Source organism: Idiotropiscis lumnitzeri, chromosome 18, assembly GCF_059441095.1.
Source record: "Idiotropiscis lumnitzeri isolate Australia: NSW breed Sydney's pygmy pipehorse chromosome 18, RoL_Ilum_1.0, whole genome shotgun sequence".
Taxonomy (NCBI): Eukaryota; Metazoa; Chordata; class Actinopteri; order Syngnathiformes; family Syngnathidae; genus Idiotropiscis; species Idiotropiscis lumnitzeri.
The window spans coordinates 6,723,609-6,745,000 of record NC_142408.1 but is presented as its reverse complement, the minus strand read 5'-3'; the positions used below and the strand labels follow the sequence as shown (position 1 = coordinate 6,745,000).

Below are 21,392 nucleotides of genomic sequence, written 5' to 3'. Positions count from 1 at the left end.
ATCAAAAACTCGGTGTACGGTAAAATCCGTAATATCTCTAATCAATCTTTTTTCCTAGGATCCTCACAGGCGATCCTCACTGGTCTGTAAATGTGTTTCCATCCGACCATATTCTATAATGCTTGTCTGCATTGGTGTTAGTCGGTTACACTATGGATTAGGTGCCAGCCAATCACAGGGCACATTTAAAAAAATAATAATAACCATTCGCGCTCACATTCACGGCTATGGACAATTTAGAGCAGGAATTGGTGGTCTAAAGTGAACCTAAAATGCAAAGTTACGTTTGAGTGGACGCTCTGGCTGGGAATCATAAACTGGAACGTGTTGTGAGGGTGACACCTAGTGGCCAAAAGTGGAAAACACAACCTGTGTTTGCCTTGCGCTAATGATAATAACCCTAATTTATTTTTTTTTAGTTTAATTTAATTTAGTTTTTAGTAAAAAGGGATTATTAAGGGATTATTTTTTTTTGGTTTGCTTGTTTTTTTTTCATTATAAGATCAGGCTCTATATCACAAATATCAAACTCAGAGATCTGTGGGAATTGCCAAAGACATGAATGCACGTTCACATTTAGTACCTGCATGACAACAGAGCCTCTGACAACGTGATCCATGGTCCCAAAGTCAAACACGTCCTTCACATCAAGGTAAAAGCTGTCCTTGTCAGGACTGATGGCGCGCACTAGCTTCGTGATGTTGTTGGAGTACAGCGTGCTGGACTGCGTGGGCAAGCGGCTAGGCAGGTCTGTGTACCCAATGTGGGTTACACCCTACGAAAACAAAAGCAACCACACTGAAAAGATATTTTGGGGTGCACGTAATATGGAATAACTGAGTAAGTCACAAGTGCACGCACATTGTATACGGACAGCTCCCCGGGCACGGTGGTCTCGATGTTTCCTCCGGCCTCAGCGGCCAGGTCCACCACCACCGAACCGTCCTTCATGCTCTCGATCATCGGCTTGGTGATAAGGATGGGGGCCCGTTTACCTGACACGTCAAAACATGGAGCTGATGAGTCTGCTTTATGATTACATACTATCATTGGGTGTGGAGTGAGGTTGCCAAATACAATCAAGGGTTAATTTGGCATATTGAACGTTCATTAAAATGAAGGATTGACACACGTCTGATATTGCGCTGTGTCAAACCCAGTTTCCATCCATACCGGGAATGAGCGCAGTGCTGATGACAATGTCCACCTCCTGACACTGTTTGGCAAACAGCTTCATCTCGGCTTCAATGAACTCTTTTGACATCACCTTGGCGTAGCCTCCTTGACCCTCTCCAGACTCCTTGAAGTCCACCTCCAGCGGCTCGGCACCCAAAGACTTGAACTGGTCCAAAGCATCAGCTCTGCGGGAGAAAATGATGATGGGCAATCGTAAGCTTGTGTTTTTTTTTTTTTTTTTTAATAATTCTTTTTTGATATGTGTGTGCGTGTCAAAGATGTATGGAACCACCTGGTGTCAAAGCCTCGAACGATGGCCCCCATGGCTCTGGCGCTGCCGGCTGCTGCTAGGCCAGCCACTCCACCTCCGATGATGAGCACCTAAGCAAGTACGATATATACGGGAAGCTGAGCGCCAAGGTATAAAATCTTCCAAGCAATGCAAGTCAATTGGCAAGGTTGACCACGGACGTTTAAGAAATGTTCTTTTATTTCTGATCCACCAAGCAGGTGGATGACAAAAGCGCTTCTTCAGTCTCAAGCGGTCGCAATAAGCAATTATAGAAATAAACGGCACACACACCTTGGCAGGTGGCACCTTCCCGGCTGCAGTTATTTGTCCTGTGAAAAAGCGGCCAAAGCTGTTCGCAGCCAGCACGACAGCCTTGTACCTGAAGAAAAGGGGAATCAAATGCCTTTCATGTGCTCATTAAATACCCGAATGTGCAATATTTGGTACATGGGGCTCATTGGTTTATGATTTTTTAATTTATTTAGGGACGAGATAAACACAAAGGTATAAAGGTCCAACATAACCAGCAAGTACCCACCCGGCGATGTTTGCCATGGAGCTGAGGGCGTCATAACCCTGGGCGATGGTGACTCGGGGCACCTGGTCCATCGCCAGGACGGTGGCTTTCTTCTGAGACAGCATGTCCATCAGCTCGGGGTTCTGAGCCGGGTAGATGAAGCTGATCAAAGTGGCCGCATCCTTCATCAGCTCCACCTCATGTTTGCCCAAGTCGGGGTTGAAAACAGGAGCACGGACCTGCGAGCAGATTGTTTGGAGGGGGGGGGGGTGAGCTGTCAGAGCATGTTACTTTCTAAATGAAGCGCATCGTGCGAGGCCGGGCTCACCTTGACCAACACATCGGAAGCAAATACATCTTGAAGGTCTTTAATTGTCGCTCCAGCCTGGGCATACTGCTCATCTTGGAACTTTGAAGACTCTCCCGCGCCGCTCTCCACCACAACATTGAAGCCCTGCTTGATAAGCGCCTGAGCGCCACCGGGAGACAGCGCCACGCGCCGCTCATTTTGGAAAATTTCTTTCGGGACGCCAACTGTGAGTTGCTTGTATGGAATTCCTGGGGATGACAAAGGCACACATGAGCCCAGCAACTGTTTTGAGAGAGAGAGAGAGAGCGAGAGAGAGAGAGAGTTTATTAATCCCTTGAGGGAAATTATATCACAGCAGCAATTTAAAAATATTTTAAAAATATTTTTTTTAAAAATCCTTTCATGACTTTTGGTCAGGTTAGGTCGACAAGCGGCAATCACACCATGCTGGTTCCTATGGAAAATTCCATTGCGTCACCGTCTGCTCATCTGTACATAAACACAAACTGTCCTTCGTCCCGCAGTGCTGACCTGTCCTCTACTGCAGCAAGACTAGGACAAAAAAAAAATATCATGGCTGGTTTTTCATCTAACATGTTTTGCCTGTAAAAATGAATAAATAAATAAATACATTTCCACCAACTTTGCTAGCTTGGAGAAATCTTTTATTTTTCCATTACAGTTAACCACCGCTATAGACACAATGCCAGAAAAAGCAAAAATAAATCGGCGACAGATTAATATTACACCTAAAATGAATTTGAAATTGCTCAAAAATGCCAAAATGCTTCTAGCAAGTTGTACATGTACAGCATAAGATCTTGAACCCATGCAAGGAATATTTTTGGGTTGACTTCCCCTTTAAGCCTACCAGGCTCATCTGAATTATGTTATGAATCAACTGCTAAATTGAGCATCACGTCAAAAATACATTATCCCTTCGGACAAGTTTTAAAAGCGAGTCGGCAATTGTAATTTGGTTGGAGTTGAAGTGAAAAGCCAACAGCAGTACAATAAATGGCAGTCCAATTTCCCAGTTTATTGCCTGTCGCCACTTTGTCAAGTGGCTCGATGGGCTACAGTGAAAATGGAATCCATGTTATGCAACTGCCTGCTACGTGTAGAAGAAATTCGACCATTTGGATGTCTCGCAAGCATGAGTCATAGAATGCTGAGTGTAAATATGAATCGTCGCCGAGTAAAATAAAATTAAAAAATGCACCAAACAGAAGCTAAATTATCTACCTCACACTCAAGAGACATGAGAAAAAAAGAATTGCATATTAAATGGAAATCGCAATATTTCGGAAAAAAAAAAAAATCAGAAATGGATTAATTTCAAAATCGTTCAGCCCTACTCATGAGCACAATATTTCCATGACATTTACATTACCTGGACTGGCACATCTTCCGAGGGCATGATGGGTCCTGAAAAATCGTACGCATGTTGTCTTGATAGTTGGGGAACTCTGCAGTTTTAAACAGGACGCCCCGCTGAGGACGGGGGCCGAGCAGCCAGCCGCAATCACGCGTAGGAGGCTGGCCATGGTGCACGCACGCACGCACAGCAGCAGGAGCTCAGCAGGGCAAACGGCACTCCTCCTGGGGGAGAAAGAAAACCATCATGGGTAAACAAAAATAAATGGGACAAGGTTATTTGGTTTAAAGAATATATATAATAAATCCACATAATTAGAGAGGACAAAATGTTGATTAAGCCTATCCGCGACATCCTGTATTTTATCTTTTATATTTCGTGTTGACCTGCGACTGGAAATTACACATTTTACTTTGTGTAAAAAGCTATCGGAACATATTTTCTTGCATATCTGCAGCACAAACGACACGATACAATAATTACATCTTCCTAAGCATCCATCTTTTTTTCCCCTGGACTCTGACCTTCAAAACACAATGAAAATAGGCGTTATAACAATTAATTGCCAGTTATCCTTATTTGCAGCACCCCAAAAATGAAAACATTAAGTCAGTCAGCAGTGACCTGTACTGGTCAACTTAACTGGAAATGAGCCAAAGGATCAATATGTTGTCAGAGTAGGATAATTAACACACAATGAAACAAACTGATATGGCCTTGAATGAAAAGTACACAGAAGTGTATGGTTTAATTAAGTTTTGAGCAAGTAAAGAAGTCATCGATAATCATAGATAGATAGATATGGTTAGGACGGTCTCAGATATGAACTTCAGAAGGTCAACGTGCCAATCAAACTGTGATGCGTTCAAGCACATGTTAAAATTGTCGGCGTAGTTACAAAACAATTGAAACTACCACGTCACCAAAACGTCCAGTAATTCACTAGCCCGTGAAAGTTATTGGTGCCGAAAATGTCACGCAATAAAAGTGCTGGAACGGAGTCATTATGTTCCTAAAGTCCGGCGAATATGACGGATGGACGCCTGGCTTTTTTTTTTTCTTTTTTTTTATTTAACTTTACTTTCATTCAATGGCTTCCAATTGCCACATTGACAGTGTCATTCAGACGACCCGAAGAGTTAAAGTACGAAGCGGAAAACGTGCGTTTTCATTAAAACGGCCATTGTGTCACGCTAGCCGCAGCGACGTTAATCCATGTTTATGTTTTATTTCATTGTGTTCTCTCTCGCCGGCGTGGAAGGGGGAAGCTAGTAGGAGTTAGCATGCTAGCCGCTGACAAATGCACATCTGCCTCGTTCACGAAGGCTACGCGTGAAATCTAAAAAAAATAGAAAGGCGCACACATGTACACGCGTGGCTGCACCGCGACACGAATGCACGTCGGAAAACATTCGCAGACAACAGAGATTGGCGTCATGTAAGTCCACTGACCTTTGCAGGGGTCTGGTGTCTTTTTGTGTGTGTGTGCGCAGCACCGCCGAACTGTGAGCCGACCCGGAAGAATTCAGCCGTGACGGCCGGAATATGATTGGAACGTATGAGGATGGACGAACTCGTCGAATTGTGCGAACAGTCTTATTTAAAAAAAAAAAAAAAAAAAATGTTATTTCAACATTATAACTCGGTCGACATTAATTCAAGTTTATAGATTTTGTCGTGTATCATTTTACAAAAAAAAGAAAAGGTATCCGATTGTAACATATTGTCACATATTCTGCCGCACAATAAATCAAGGACAATTTTAAATTGACAATATCATGTCTCAAAGTAGAAATCTGAAAATGAATTCCGCCGTAAATCCACTTGGTGGCGCTGTTTTACCATTTAAAGCCATCGATGGCTGCTGTATAACCTTTAAATTGTTTGAAACAATATTGTGATTGTTTTATTTTGAATAATCATTTGGAAACGGTTTTTTTATTTTTAGATTTTATAATGAGATTTTTCGGATGTCTTCTATCACTCATGACCACAGGTTGCTTGATTATATGCTGGGTTGCGTGCTTTGTAACATTTCAGTAAACAAGCGTTATTGTTTATACTTTTCTTTTTGGTTGGTTGGTTTGGTTTGATTTTCGACCCAAATTGCAATCAATGGATTTTAAGTTCACATCATATAAAGATCACAGCACGTTTCATCTGGACTTACTTATGCGGCTTAGACAGTGGAATGTATAGTAACGATGCCTGTTTCTTGTTTGAACATTTCTTCGCAGAGTTCCCATCTGCAATTGTTTGACACAGTTCTGTTTTCCACACCATGCACTTTCGCTCTTCTTTTCCCCATTCAATGTTGAAATCAAACAGATGCTAGTTAAGCACTTTCAACATCATCAAAATAAAAGGCGTTTGTGCAGTAACAGCGGGGAAATCTTTCAGCAGTGTGACTGAAATTATAAAGTGGAATTATTATTAAAATAATGATGGGGAATGTTGTTTGTTAGTTTTTGCAAGTATTGGTTCCTCTTCAATGGCAGTTGCACGCTTCTGTCATTTTTTTCCCCACGCAGATATCAACAATACTTTTTTTTTTTTTTTTTTTGCAGATGTCATGATGACTTTCTTTTGATAGCAAATGAGTTGAGACTGAGGCAACAGTGCCTCTGCTGGCTAAATTGTGCACTGTGTTGCTTCAAGAGGGCAATAAGACGATAATTACACACGTTAGAATATTTAACTATCAATAAATCGTATTAATTAGTGTTTTGTATGTTGGTTTGGCTATATTATGATGGTCAAGGTTGTGCATGTGCGCGCGTACGTGCGCGCGCGCGCGTGAGGCACAAAAGTCTTTGAAGAAAATTCCAGCCATGTAAACAAGCCCGTGCACTAATGCGAACCACATGCATGTGAAGAAAGAGAGAGGAACGACTCAGTCCTCACTCTTTCTGCAGAGACAGAGGTTCTCACGTCAAGTCGTCTTTTGTACTTTTGCCTTCATATTCTCAAAATTTTCCCACCTTAATGACAACTGCGACATCATTTGGATTTTTTTGACCTGGATTCACAAGTTTGACCTCTTTCCGTGTGACATTTTACGGCTTGTTGCAGCAACGCTTTGAGCAAATCCATGCATCTTTCACGAATGTTAAGAGCCAGCTGACCAACCAGTGAGAATGTTTTGCTGCTTTTACACACACTGGCTTCTAGTTGCCGCCCTGTGGAGCCTCGGTCAGCCAAGGTCGCTGGCTGCATGGCGCAAAGTCACTTCAAGCAAGTCCAAGAGTCCGCTGGATCCCAATGTGAAGGAATGGGGTGACTATTCGGACCTCCCCTCTGGAATGGAGCTGGGACTGGGCCTGGAGAAAGACAGACAACATGGACACGACCACAGAGAGGCTGGACAATCGTCATTGAACCTCACTCCAGAGTTAGATTTTCTGTCGGACTTTGCAGGCAAGCAAAATGAATGAATCAAAGTGGAGTGGGTGTTTGTTTGATCGGTTTTTGTAACATTGGCTTGCCTCATAAGTTAGATTCTAATTGTAAGGCTGAGTGAGCTGGGAATCAGTGGCGGTAGAAAAGACTAATAAGCTGCCAAAATGTGTCGGGGACAAAATTTTGGGTCGGATTGGGTTTTAAAATCGATCAACAGAAGGCATGAAAAGTTGACATCGACTTTGTGCCGGGATTTGAAAGTGACCCGCAATTCTTTCATTGACCTGCCTTAACTTTGTCAAACTGCTGGATAACAAAACTGCGGCTCAATATGAAACATGTTCATACATAAAACACATTATTTATTTATTTTTTTTGCCTGCAGGTAAAAAACGATTGTGGGTCATCACAGCCCCCACACACAATGACCACTACCTTCGTATGATGGAGAAACAGCTGGAAGACATGGATCAGGTCATATAGTCCGAAAACAAGACCGGACCTATGTGCACTTTGTCACGCCGTCATGTTCTGAGAAGTTTTTGGTCTCCTTCAGAAATCGCTCAACTGCCGTCTAGCCGAAAGAGACACTTTCATTGTCACCATCATCCAAAATGCGATGATGGAAGGGAGGATCCAGAAGACGACCACACAAGGAGAGGCCACAGTGGAGACACTGGACCCCGACACCGTCACCAAGCTGTTGCACTATCTCGACCTCACCCAGGTAAATAAGAAGGCTCTCGGGAAGAAACGCTTTGCGGTCGTTGCGACCGAGAATTCAAGTCAGAGTCAGGACGGCATCAAGGATCAACTCTAAGCCCCTTTTAGTTTGACAAATTGTTGACATAGCCTCGTGCCAAATTCATCTTTTTATTGGCTTCAGGATCAAGCGTTTAACATGTTGGTGCTGAAAAAAAACCTGAGAGTCAGTGAGCGCTTCTCCATTCCGGTTCGGATAGAGGCAGTCTTGGAAGTCATTGATCAGTTGCCCGTGAGGAAGTTGGAGAAGATAACGAGAAAAGGATCCAACCGGAGGTTGTGTGGTCATGTTTTGTCCTCTTTTGTATGATGATAAAAAAAAACTAAATACAGAATATGTGTTAAAAGTTGTCGAGCTTTTTGTGAACATTCTGCTTCACAAATTCCCAGGTGTGAAAAAACTAAAAAGAAAGTTGTGGTGAAAAGGAAGAAGATAAAGAAGAGGATAATTCTCAGTCCTCAGAGGCAAAGCAACCGCACTTCTGTGATGACGCTGAAAAGAAAGCCCTCGATGGACAAAAAGGCCGTGCTGAAGAGTAAAATCCAGGACATCCTCAGCGGCAAGTCTCGCTTCGTTATTTGGAAGGTGCCAGCTGGGAGGAGAACAGAATCGAGCAGTGGCGGCGGCGGCAAAAAGGAAGTGGAAAAGGAGAAAACGCACCGTTCTCCTGATGTATCAACAGGAAAAGAGGAAGTGAAGAAAGAAAGGTGATTTGTTTTCATCTCAGATTTTTTTTTTTGATTCACTCTAAAAAACAAACAAAAAATATAATTTTGCGCGCGTTTTTATGCCCATTTGCCATTTACAATTTTTACCTAAACAGTGTTTTTTTTTTTTTTTATGATAGATAAATATTCTTCTCAGGTTAAATTCTTGAATCCTATTTAATTTTGCACAATTTCATTCATTCATGCAGGCAATTTAACAGTGGAAGTCGTCCGATTCACAAGTTTGGATGCTTTTATAGTCTCGAAATAATTCATCTGATAACCGAAATTATTATTTTGTTCTCTTGGATCTATAAAAAAATAAAATAAAAAATCAAGATACATGTAAAAAAAATAATTGTAATGCTTTTACCTTTAAATCTTATATTTCACCCATATTTTTATTGATTTAGAAACTGCCCAATGTAACCCTCCCCAAAAAGTCAAGTGACCCCCTCTTTCTATTGTTTTGCAGGCCGGACACCACGTTGGACGTCGGGCCCCAAAAACCTGCTGAGAAGGCGAAAAAGGAAAATGAGGAAAAAGACAACTCCAAAAAAAAGGGCAAAGGGAAAAAGGGAAAGAAAGGGAAAGGAAGAGGCAAGAAGTCACGTAAGGAAGCAAGTGAGAGGGACCAAACTGCCTTTAAGAACTTTCTGGATCATTTAAAGGGGAAGAGAAGGTTGATGGTAAGAATCCGGGAAGCTTCAAGCACCGCTTACGGTTCTTGATCATGGTGATCGTGTGTGTGTGTGTGTGTGTGTGTGTGTGTTTTCATGGTGGAAGCTGATATCCACCCCTAGCAGAGACGCAACACTGTACGTGCAGCAGAGCAGCGAGAACGAGAAGCAGCGCTGCGAGTTGGCCATCAGGAAGGTCACCGTGGCAACCATCGTGGGCCAAGGCAACGACGCCACACTCACGTTGGAGCACCACCAACTCGGTAGGGGGGGGGGGGCTTTCTTTTTTAGAAAAAAAAAAAAAAAAGTACACATTAACAGCTGCAATGGCTGCCAGTCTGCTTTCCTCCAATGCGGCTTCTATAAAAATTCTACATCCAAAAAAACCATCATCGATTGTCACCAAAATTTATGTGCACATGTATCATATCTTGTAACTAATAGAACAGAAGTCATAATATATATTTTTTATTTTTTTTTTATTCATGTAACATGCTTGCCTTTCCTAGATAGACATCACATAATGTATTTAAAAAAAAAAAAATTCAAATTGAATGTGATGCAGGATATTAGAATCATAATCATAGTGCGGAAATATTAGAATGACGCTCGCGATATTTTGGATGATATTAACGTCCTAAGCGGTTGCCTCATTCACATGCGATAAATGTCCATTTTCGTCTTTCACGACGGAAGAATATGAAACCTGAGATGCTCAGTAAATTACTAAATGATGGCAATCCACACGGCATTTTTACCTCATCCAAAATGGCAGCGGACTGGGCATGTCATTATTTTGATCATCGTCTTAAAGCAATTTTCAGGGAATCAGATGCCATATGATATTTGCTGTCGCCAAATACGCATCCATGTTTTCTTTTCAATTTTTCAAAATGCAATTGTCTTCAAGCTTTTGTAAAACGTTGCATGTGTACCTAATGAAGTGTCCCGTCACTGACTGAATTTTGTCTTTAAGACTCAGAGCCTCCACTCAGTGAGCTACCGGCGCAGTCGTCTGATTCAGGCCTGATCTCACTTTTGCGATCCCAGTTGGGTTTGTCTTCCTCTGATCTTTTTTCCATGACTGTCACCGACTACGACATCGGGCCCAACGTAAGATAATCCGTCTTAAATTTCGATTGTGTGGAAATTCCCGTTTTATAAAATATTTGAAGACACTGATTACGTTCTCTGGTAAGGATGGTCGCATTCTGTTTCGATCTGATCCCCTAGAGAGTGTTTGAGGCGCCTCCATCAAGTCCCGCTATATTTGACTACATCGACAGCTTTCCCTCAAGACGCTCGGAGAAAGAAAGAGCAAGGAAAAGTCCTCCAGCGTGCGGCGCTGACAAGCAACAATCCGAAGCCGAGAATTCTCTGCTCAGGTAAACCCGAGCCTATTTGACGTTGACGTCTTTTAGATATCAAGTTTGAAAATGTGGCTTTCTACAAAGTATTTTGCAAAAAAATAAATAAAAAACGGCCAGGCGACTGTTCTACTTCGATAAAGAAGTCACACCCCGCTTCCTAAACACTCAAGGAAATGTTTCAGAGACATCTGACGATGACAAACGACCTTCAAGTTCGAAAACATCCTCCTCATTGAGACGTACTCATCATTCTAGGTTCATGTCGAAGAGGAGACTCCTGATCATCTCTGCTCCGGTTGAAGAGGATTATTCTTTTCAACAACAGCTGTCGGCTCTCAATGGACAAGAATGTCATCTTGGTCAGTCACGCGCCACACACACACACACACACACACACAAAAGAGTCTGGCAAAAATGTTGTTGCCGTTCACAACAATTTTGCGCACCCAACTGTTCAGAAGGCCGGAGCTCGGCTTCTCAGCAGAACAAAGAGCTCCGAACATGTTACTCCTCAAGGCCTTAAACTGGCTCCCAGTCAGCCAGAAAATGGACTTTAACGTTCTGCAACAGGTCAGTAAATAACTGACTGGTTTTAGTCCTGAATACATTAAAAAAAAAAAATTAAAAAATTGCAAATTTGCGAGTTCAGCGCAAACAGGGTGAAGCAGCATTTAGCTGTTCTGCTGCATGCAAACATTTAAAAAGAAAGCTGCCTTGCCTGAAGTGTCTTTGCTTCTTTCAGGTATTCGTCACATTGCCATGTTGAAGCTAACCGGCGTTGGAGACAAAGCGTCAGGAACAGTTGAGCTGTTTCCTCTCAACGGTGACTGATTTCCTCTTATCGGATTTTCGTCACATTTTTCCCGGTTTGGTTCGCTTTGTGGATAGAGTTGGAATCAATATCATGAATTAGCATTTTTTTTTTGTGGCGAACATTCTGCTCAATTTGGTCGTCATCCGTCCAGGTCGCAGCCAGACTGAAGTGGAGCCGTTGTCCCGCGTCGTGGTCAACAACCTGCGCGACCAGCTGAAGATCAGCAAGGACTACTTTAGCATGCTGGTGGTGGGCAAGGATGGCGACGTAAAGGCGTGGTTCCCCTCACCCATGTGGTCTCTGGACAACGTCTACGACCTGGTCGACTCTATGGAGCTGCGTCTGCAGGAGGAGAAGCTGCAAAGACGGCTCGGGATCCACTGCCCGGAGATGCATGGGAGAGGAGGAGGCGAAGGGGAACATTACCACGGTTATCACCGCTCACAATGAACGGATGTTGGATCACACACGAGACATATCAGAAAAGCAAAACCTTTTTCTTTTTTTTTTTTCACAATTTTTCTCAATGAATGCTGACTTTGCAGTAAGAACTAATAATAATTTCCACAAATATTGGAATAATGTGCCTCATGCATTGAGATGAATAAACACTTGACTGAAATGAATGAAAAAATAAATAAATCTCATGTTATGTTGGATTTTTAACGATTAACGTTCCACAAGAGTCTGATCTGTGATCCTTGTGGCAAACTCTGTCCAGGCTGCCTCGGTTCTTTGCTTTTAGTCCTTGTTATTTTATTTTCAGCTCTGATCTCACTCAAGATGTGGATTCTAGTATACACTAACAACGTTTTATATAATTCCAAAAATCTACAGTATTTGGCTAACTAAAGATGTTCTGCCAACGGGATAACTTCCAAAATTTACATTTGGAAATCTGCATCAGAAAGAAACCATTGAGGAGCTTCCAAAAGTTTCATGTGTAATAAAGCAATAATAACACATGGCTGCCAAATGTTGATACTGCAACCACATCTGTTCTCGCAAATAACAATCATAATGTGAAAGAGGTTAAACTTTGACCAGCCTGAGTGCTTTTACACGGGGAAACGCACACACAGAAGAAATGTGGCAACATCGGGATGAAATATGGCATTGGGCAGTTGCACGGTGCAAACAAACAACCATTAAAACTCACAGAACGTCCAGACCGGCCAAAGTACTCAGAGGAGAGATTCAAACTCAAACTATTTTATCGTTACTTCCCATTTGCACTCAGATTTTTGTCAACCATCCACTCCAGCTAAAATGTGCCCAATTTGCCTTAAAACATTCAAACGTTGGGTGGCATGCTGGAGACTGCTTATCTGAAGTTTTATTCTCATATTTCCATGGCAGGGCAAATGCTCCCAGGACCATAAAAGGGCCTGCGGACCATAGATTTGCCACCCTTGATTAACTCATTCACTGCCAATGACGGCTATAGACGTCCAAAAATATATATATTTTTTTTTTATTTGGCTGGCAGTGATTAAATAGCACTTTTTTTTTTTCAGTCCTGTCCTGAGTAACAAGCTGCTTGGACACAGGCGAGAAGCAAAGTTTCCAGCGACAGGCAAAACCATGAGATCAGCACATCAAGATAATAGAAAGTGTGACACGCACACACACACACACACACACACACACTCCGGACAGTGCGAGAGAGGAAGTAGTCGACATCCAACCCATGGCAGTTCACACTGACGCGCGCAATGCTTTATCGCTCTTTGACTACTACTAACACTGTAGGCTCTCTCTCTTTTGGACACAAACAAAAAAATCTCACACACACACACACAGACACGCACGTGCGTTAAAGCAACTTCATCAGAGGCAGCAGAGGCCAGCGAGACGGTTGTCCTCAACATGGTGAGTACCTCAAACGATATTTAAAAGCAATAGTTAACTGCTAAGCTACGTCACGTAACTTCTTCTTCGGATTCTGATTATTCCATGAGGAGTCTCAGGAGTGACAAATTCCACATGACTTATTTGCATATTTACCGGCTTGTGAGGTCAATGAGGTGATTGTTTATTCATTGGTAATTCATTACACGATGAAAATGTATGAAAACTTTGTTTCGGTTTTGCGTCGGCAGCTTGTGCAACTTTGGCCGTCACCTCTCATCAAAACTGGAAATAGAAATGTTTGCTTCCTCTTTGCGTTGACCAGAGGACCTGACTTCTATTTCTATAAAGCACAAACGGCAAACGACTTTATTTTAAAGCTGGCTTATAAATCATCCATTTTTTGGCAATGGGCATAATGACCATTAACTTCCTCCTTCTTGCTATGTGAGAATCTGACAAAATATAAAAATGAAAAAAAAGGACATTTAGGTGGTTAAAGTGTGTTACATTAGTCCAAGAGGCACTCGCAATTTTGTGGAGCAACACATGTTGGGTAATTTTAGTTTTTTTTGAGGGGGGGTTGAGAAACACACACGTGATGGAGGGTATTTTTCGACTGGTTTAATTTTCCAGCTTCTCATGGTGATGTCGCTCGTCGAATTTTTGAATTATGGGCAGCTGGAAACGACGCCTCGTCTTATCAGTGTTCAGAGATTGAGTTGGACTGTAAAATCCATCCAATTCATCATAGGAGTAAGCCTCAAGTTAGATTTTTTTTTTTTCTGTTGTTGTCGCTTGAGAAATTTAAATAAAATGAAATCTAGTTTATTCAGTTGACGTTTATTTGGTATTTACTTTTACATCTGCAACATCCGCTTGAGGTGACACGTCAAATCCGACACACCTCGTAGCAAAATAGCAAATGTTTATTGGGGCGAAAAATGTTTCTTATTCCTAAAGAAATTGTTTCGAATGATTCTATAAGGAAATAATAAATGCTAAAAAAAAAAAAAGCAGCACGTCAGCTGTACAGATGCCACTTGCTAAATTTGTCCAAGCATGCCTCGAGCAGTACGACTGGCTTGACAATGACTCCCACGTTCGATTCATTTTTCCGTCTGCGTTATAAAAAGCGTAATTGGATGATTTCCTAAATGCGTATTAGTGAGTGCGTGCAGACGTTATTTTGCAATGACATCGTTGCCATAACAACAACGGCAGCTTGATATCCTCGACCCTTATCTTTACTTCCTTGTACCGTGTTGTCTCTTTGTCACTCTGTGTTAACTGTGGTCATTTGTGTCTGATCAAACAAAAAAAAAATGAAAAATGGGCTATCTCGGACCTTGTCCTTCTCTTCCGGTTGATTCCAGGACAACAAAGCTGATGTCAAGGCCATCATGGCTCGTTTTCAAGCCAACGCTGCCGGCGCCGACGAGATCTCCTCCTCGCCGTCAACGAGACACAAAACGCCCCTCAACGCCACCCTCTCATCCGGTCCCGCCTTGCCATCCAAGAAACCGGTCTTGGAGAGTCTCTCGGGCGGAACGTTCGATTTGCCGCCCAAACCTACGTCCTACCTGAAAAGCACAACAAAAAGTGACACAGAGCCGCTCGGAGCAAACAAAACGAAAGCACTGGCGAGCAGATTTACACTGGATGGGACGACTGGGAATAAAAAAACTTTATTGGACAGAGGGCCTTTGAAGCCACCGGAAGCGAAATCCCCGGAAATAAAAAGTCCCGTACTGAAGCCCACCCTCCAACCACCTCTCCGAACGAGCCTTTCAAACCCCAAACTTCTCGGTCCCAAACCACCTCCGACGGGATCCAAACCAAGCTGGGTGAAAGACGAGAGCGGCAGAGGCTCGCCTCCCGACACCACGCCGCCAAAAGTACCTCCTTTGCACCGAAAACCCAACAGCAGCATCGTCAAGCTCTGGCAGCAAGGCGAGCCCAACACGGACAAACCTTCACTTCCGTCCAACTTCACGGCAGCGCAAGAAGCTTTCAACAAAGAGCAAAAAAAATCCCAGTCCGACCTCAGCGTGGAAGTGGAAACCAAACCGCCTCTCAGTGCCGATCCCGCCGTCCCTCCTCCGAAACCCCCGGCCAGTAAAAAGCCCAGTTTAAGAATCGCGCCCCGTGCCGCGATTGAGAAGAGCAACACTAACGATGATTCCGCTTCGGAGCCGAAACGCAACCCGCTCCCAAACACGCTGACTTTGGGTCCTGCTCCTGCTAAACCCAAACGACCCCCCAAAGTAAACCTGGATGGCTTCCGAAGAACTGCGGGCATTTTCACCGGCAAGTTGGAATATTTGCTAAAATCCTTTTGTTTGCATTTGAAAAAAAATTTTCCCCCCATCGTCATAAATATAAGAATTTGATATTCCGAGTGAATGACTTCAAAGCTGTTCGCATTCGCCACATATCGACTTCCTCAATTTCTCCAGTCAGGTTGACGGTCCATTTTCTCTCTTGGCTCCGCCTCCACGGACTAAGTTTATTTTGCTTCATGGGGAAGTGGCGTAGAAGGAAGCAGGGAGAGTTTCGAGCGAGAGCCGTGCGGTTTATAGACAGATAAGGCCTCGTGCACTCACACCTTCAGCAGATTTTTTTTTTTTCCCCCGCCACATTTTAAAACCAGAGTTTAACTCCAGGTCATGTTCATTTGAGATCTTTATTTGACCAAAGTAAAAAAAAATCATTGTCCGGCAAACCACAAAAAAAGTCATTGAAGGCCGATGTAAGAGCTTTTCAGGTCTGCGAGTATTTTGTCATTATAATCTATGATCGCTCAACAGAACAAACGGATCTAAAAGTGTTTGCTTGTTTTTGGGACAGGGAATAACACTTTCAACAAAACGTTGCCGCCAACTCCCGCAGCTTCTGGCAACCAAGGCACAAAGCGGCCTCAGCCGCCTCAAAGTGCACTTCCGAGTCTGCCTCCGCGACCTTTGGGAACACTGTAACGCATGCTCACACGCACACACACGCATGCACGTACGCACACACTTCCGACAAATTTAAACTTGTACCCTACAGTGTGCACCAGGAGGAATCCTACGACGATGTCGATGACGTGAAGATCGGCTCTTCCCTTCCTCCTCCTTTGCCGCCGTCCGCAGGTCCGCTCAACGCTGGATAGCATTAAAAAAAATTATTGTCATAAAATTACGACTTTCATCTCATATAAGTGTTTTTTTTTTTTCGTAAAAATGAAGATTTAGTTTGTGTTTTGAAAGGTAATGTTTTTATTCATTTCGAAGATTTTCGCGCTAAAGGTTGAGCTTATTTTGGTTATTTTATCGTAAAGTTTTTTTGGGGTCGGACGATTTATTCTATAAGATTTTCTTTTTTAAATTGTGATTTTGTTCTCGTAACATAACTGTCTGTAACGACGAAATCCCATTCACGTAAAAAAAGAAAAAAAAAAAATAAATAAATAAATTTATTTATTTATTTTTTAATCTGAAAAAAATGGAGATAAGTGTTTTTCACTGGACAGCGCTAATTTGTACAATTAATTCTCTTTATATGCAAAAAATCTGGCCTTTCTTTCTCACCGTCCGTTGAGGCCGTCTACTGTGTGCCACAAAGCGTTTAGATGACAAAGTCCAACATAAATGGAAACAACTTGCCTTGTAAAATGTCAGTCTTGACTCTTTCAGTTTATTTTCAAATTTATAATCTTTTTTTTTTTTTTTTTTGTGACTCCCTCCAGGTCATCCAAGCCTGAGACAGAAGGTGACAAATGCTTAATTGTTACTTTCACTTCAATGCTAATTCAAAACGTTAGCTGGTTTGAAACTATCCTCAGACAGAATTCAAGAGTTGCTTGTTTTGTTTTTTTTTTTTTTTTTTTTGTGTCCACACTGCCCAGGAAGAACATGATGACGACGACAGTGGCGACATGTACGAGCCTCTTGATGAAGCGTGGTAAGAGAATATTTTAGATGAGGATGCACAAGTCGCAGATTTTTTGTTTTTCTGCCCGTCACCTCTGACCTCGCGCTCGCTCGGCAAAAAAAGGGACGAACACGAGAGGAGGAAAGAGAAAGAGGAGAAACGACAAGTTGAGGCCGAGAAGAAGCTGCAGAAGGAGCGAGAGAAGAAAGAACAAGACGCTAAAAAGAAATTCAAGGTAAAAAATACGACCTTCGGACACTTTTGCAAACGAGTATCGATGATATTATTTTGCACGTCAGCTTGTGGGCCCTGTGGAAGTGATCCATCAAGGCAAAGCCCGCGAGGACTTCAAAGGGAGCAAGACAGAACTTGCGCTCAAGCGAGGTGACTGTCTGGACATAATTCGAGTCCAAGGCAATCCAGAAGGGAAATGGTTGGGACGCAAAAAGGACGGCGCCAGTAAGTTCCCTGTATTAATCCAAATGAAAGCATCCCTAGATGCAACACTATCAGAGATTTTTATGAGGATTAAAAAAAAAACAACTGGCATGCTGATTCCAAAATCACAGTTTTTTCTTTTAGCACATCAAGTTTTTTTCTTGAAAAGCAAATTTCAACTGATTAGCGGTCGTAAGACCGTAGAAGGCACAGCTGATTGCAATTGGACTCATCTCAAGTGAGACGGTGTGGTGAGAGGTGCGTGCAGCTCCCGATCGGGCAATGCAATCAAAGTGTTTTATTTATTTTTTTATTATTGCATTTTGTTTTATTTTTTTTTTAAGAAAACGGATCAAAAAACCTGACGTGATTCCGTAAAAAAAAAAAAAAAAATGGTTGAAAAGGTGTTTATCCTCAAAGAAAACATTTTTCTCAAATTAAAAAAATAAAATAAAATTGGGCCTATTTTTTGTAAAAGTTGCATTTTCATGAAAAATAATTCTACCTCAACCTCCAAAAAATTTTTTAAAAAAAATGTCATTGTATAATTCCGACTTGGGTACGATATTATAAAAGTTGTTCCTTCGTCAGTCGGCTACGTGAAGACGACCTCAGTGGAGATTGACTTCAACACTCTGAAGACTCATCAAGCTCAGCAGGGCTCCAGGTGCGACGTCTACGATGACGTGGACGTCGCCTCATCGGACAGCAGGTGGCAAGAAACTTTCAAACGATTCATATCTAGTCAGAAATTTGAGTGTGTGCGTTTTTGTGTGTTTACGTGGGGCTTATTTGGGCTATGAAAATTTGTTCCAATTCATAAACCATTCGAATTTATTCGGCATTCTGTGGTTCGTCAACAAATATGTCAACGCAGATTTAAATCAAACAAATAAAAATCTCGTTTTTAAAATTTGAGTCAGTTGATCGCTAAAAAAAAAAAAAAAAAAAAAAAAGGGCATTATGGCAAATCAGGATTTTTTTTTTTTTTTTTTTAATTCAATCCAAAGAAATATTGCACAAAGTATAAAGGATCCGTTTCTTCATATCGTCTCCCCTGGCACGTTAACGGAATTAAAAATGCAAATAAAAAGAATGGAATGAATGAATGTCTTTGCATGGCCTGATAATTAGAATCATTTTTGAAAATTATAACCGCTAAATAATGTCTGTGTTTTCTCTCCACAGTGGAATTAGTGGACAAGGAGGTAACATGACTCAACATTTGACACGGAATTTAACTGCAACGTATTCCAATCATAATAATAATCCCAAATTCATACTAAAATGTGACATCACGTTGATTGTTTTTTTTCGCCGCAGTCTTTTTACCGCCTCCCCCAGAAGAGGATGACGAACTATACAATGATGTCGTTGATCCAGATTTGGATGTGAGGTGAGTCGTGCCAAACAATGATACTATTAATTGAGAAATTATGAAAAAAAAAAAAATCTCTATCCATATATTTGGCTGTTTAGTCCCCCCCGGCCCAGGTTGTCTGTTACAAAGTCGCTTGGCCTCCTGAAGATTTTTGAGCGAAACAGAAGTCCAGTCAGCACTAAAGTGTAAAAATACACTCCGTAGTAAGCCCGGTTGTCACGCATTAATCCCTTCATCTTTAACATGATCTCTCGTGCCATGAATTGAAGGCGGACAGAAGGCGATGAAGCCTTCTTGTGTTGATTTGTCAAACTTACCGATGATGTCGCATGAGACTTGATGTTTGTGTACAATCAACTAATTGTGTTTGTTGGCATTAATCTGCTGATTTTTGTCCGTGTCGCCGACGCATGATGCTGCTCATTCTGAAATCGAGGCGCCCGGTCGCCAAACACATCAAGCCAAGTGATGTGATGATCTTTCAGCATAATGCATGATCGGACGGATTTTACAATGTGTGACGTGGTGTCCTTTTTTTTCCGGATGTGCCAGACTTCCTCCACCGAGCCAGTTTACAGCCGAGGAAAATTCAGGTAGTTCAAAAATAATTCATCAAAAAAAAAAAAAGGAACAAAATAAGGATAATTGTGGCATTTTTGTTGCTTTTTTTTTTAAATCATATATATATATATATATATATATATATATATATATATATATATATAATATTTTTTAATTTATTTATTTATTTTAAATCAGATAAAACTATTTTTAAAAAATTATAAAACTATCTTAAAGATCATTACCACCTTTAAAAATCAAAATAATAATTTGCTTTTCATTTATCGCATTATATAATATTGCAAGTCTAAAACTAAAACCTCAGCGTGCTGATTGATTTGTTTTCTGCGTTTGAAGTTGATGATGAGCTCTACTACGACGTTGACACCCAAATCCATCCGCCTCCTCCACCTATCAGCAGGTACATTTTTTTTAACATTTTTTTTTTCTTTTTTTTTGTTCACACCGCATCTTTTTCAAGTTCTGCTGTTTTGTTTCCTCAGCATTCCATCCCTGAGAGGCAGAGGGACCAAAGCGGAAGAGACTGACCCAAAGAAGATAAAGAAGTTTGAGAAAGAAGAGAAAGACTTCAGGAAAAAGTTCAAAGTTTGTATTTGTTCTCCATAAAAACACTTTGAAAAGTCCCAACTGAACTGAGACAATTCGTCGGCTTGGTTCGGCACTGATTTTGGTGCTGATGCGCATAAGGAATTTTTTTTTCTTTTTTTTTTTTTTTAAGATGGTCTGGTGAAAATCCACTCCTGTATCACCCTCGAAATGATATCCAGCATTTAACTTTTTGATGTGGCATTTCAATCTGGACTTAATAAAAATGCCCAACTTGAGGGACGTCAGATCCTTGTGCCACTTGTGTAAATTATCGAGAAATAACAAACGCATGTCTTTGTGTTGCAATGTGCTTTCAGTATGACGGTGAGATTCAGGCCTTGTATCAGGTGACCGTCAGTCGAGCTGCGGTGAACAAAAAGTGGGGCTTCAAAGAGCTCGCGGTTAAAGTCGGCGAGAAACTCGACGTCATCGTCAAGCCCACGGACAACAAAATGATCTGTCGCAACGAGGAGGGCAAGTGTGAGTGTACAAAAGTATTGGGACACATTATTATTTTTTTTTTATACTGTACTCGCAGTCCTAATCTGTTTGTCCCTCACAGTTGGTTACGTTTCAATGTGCCACATTTGCATGGAGTGAGTACATTTCACTTACAGCAAAAAAAGCAAGGAACAACAAAATAAGAGAGCTGACTTGTTTCTTTTGTTTGTTTGTTTACAGCGACGGCGACATTTATGATGATATCGGCGATGGTGTGTTTTTTCTAATTGATCTAAAATTCAAAATGAAAGGATCTTTTAATCATGATGGCATCTTTTCTCCCCAGATTGCATATACGACAATGAATGAGGAACGCCCGGCCAGCATCCTGCATGTATACAGTACCTGTAGAAAAATATTGAAAATGTTATTTAATTGTGTGTGAAAATCATCACTCAGCCTTAATTATGGCATTTGGTTACATTTTTGATCGTATTAAACACAGCAGTATTTACATCGTTTTCATTTTAATTTTTGTCAAGAACTTCTTTTGAAATGTTCTCAGCTTTGTGTACGCATAATACTCAGGTAACTTTCCCTGCAAGATGCCATTCGAAGTTTTAATGTGTTTTGGACTCTAAAATAATGTATATCGACTTCTTATGTGACATATAAAATAATGTAAAAGTCTGTCATTTTTATTAAAATCAATAAATGTATTTAAAAAAATCACTGTATTTATATAAATGATCATAACAGGCATTTCCTGACTATTTTACCAGGCCTGAAT

General features: G+C 41.4%; 3 protein-coding genes across 5 annotated transcripts in view; 2 read left to right on the top strand and 1 right to left on the bottom strand.

The window, feature by feature from the left end:
* The window catches only part of nnt (nicotinamide nucleotide transhydrogenase), a 21,609-nt gene extending 16,354 nt beyond the window's left edge, over positions 1-5,255 (bottom strand). Inside the window, exons 1-9 of the mRNA XM_088281868.1 lie at positions 5,126-5,255; positions 3,689-3,897; positions 2,314-2,543; positions 2,007-2,224; positions 1,760-1,847; positions 1,469-1,557; positions 1,174-1,361; positions 862-995; positions 584-775 (exon numbers count right to left, since the gene is read on the bottom strand). Coding sequence (XP_088137994.1) covers positions 584-775; positions 862-995; positions 1,174-1,361; positions 1,469-1,557; positions 1,760-1,847; positions 2,007-2,224; positions 2,314-2,543; positions 3,689-3,842 — 1,293 coding nt within the window. The 5' untranslated portion in view covers positions 3,843-3,897; positions 5,126-5,255. The remainder of the gene's footprint in view (positions 1-583; positions 776-861; positions 996-1,173; positions 1,362-1,468; positions 1,558-1,759; positions 1,848-2,006; positions 2,225-2,313; positions 2,544-3,688; positions 3,898-5,125) is intronic.
* Positions 5,256-6,565: 1,310 nt separating this feature from the next.
* ccdc80l2 (coiled-coil domain containing 80 like 2) lies at positions 6,566-12,035 on the top strand. Its single transcript, XM_088281730.1, has 12 exons — positions 6,566-7,090; positions 7,458-7,546; positions 7,629-7,799; positions 7,959-8,110; positions 8,225-8,542; positions 9,018-9,231; positions 9,329-9,485; positions 10,199-10,335; positions 10,456-10,607; positions 10,848-10,951; positions 11,335-11,415; positions 11,558-12,035. Exons 1-12 carry the CDS (start codon positions 6,811-6,813, stop codon positions 11,854-11,856), a joined length of 2,154 nt encoding a protein of 717 aa, XP_088137856.1. The 5' UTR covers positions 6,566-6,810; the 3' UTR covers positions 11,857-12,035.
* Positions 12,036-13,102: 1,067 nt separating this feature from the next.
* Positions 13,103-21,279, top strand: fyb1b (FYN binding protein 1 b). Of its 3 annotated transcripts, XM_088282227.1 has the most exons (19): positions 13,103-13,278; positions 14,634-15,567; positions 16,108-16,231; positions 16,309-16,391; positions 16,988-17,010; positions 17,147-17,202; positions 17,296-17,407; positions 17,472-17,631; positions 18,202-18,322; positions 18,799-18,818; positions 18,934-19,006; positions 19,090-19,176; positions 19,544-19,584; positions 19,910-19,973; positions 20,056-20,158; positions 20,479-20,641; positions 20,724-20,757; positions 20,843-20,874; positions 20,949-21,112. In XM_088282227.1, the coding sequence occupies exons 1-19, from the start codon at positions 13,276-13,278 to the stop codon at positions 20,969-20,971; spliced, it is 2,256 nt and encodes a 751-aa protein (XP_088138353.1). In that variant the 5' UTR covers positions 13,103-13,275; the 3' UTR covers positions 20,972-21,112. The 3 variants fall into 3 exon arrangements, with proteins under 3 accessions (XP_088138353.1, XP_088138351.1, XP_088138352.1); XM_088282225.1 differs by having other exon boundaries at positions 20,843-21,279; XM_088282226.1 differs by lacking the exon at positions 19,090-19,176 and having other exon boundaries at positions 20,843-21,279.
* Positions 21,280-21,392: the final 113 nt, after the last annotated feature.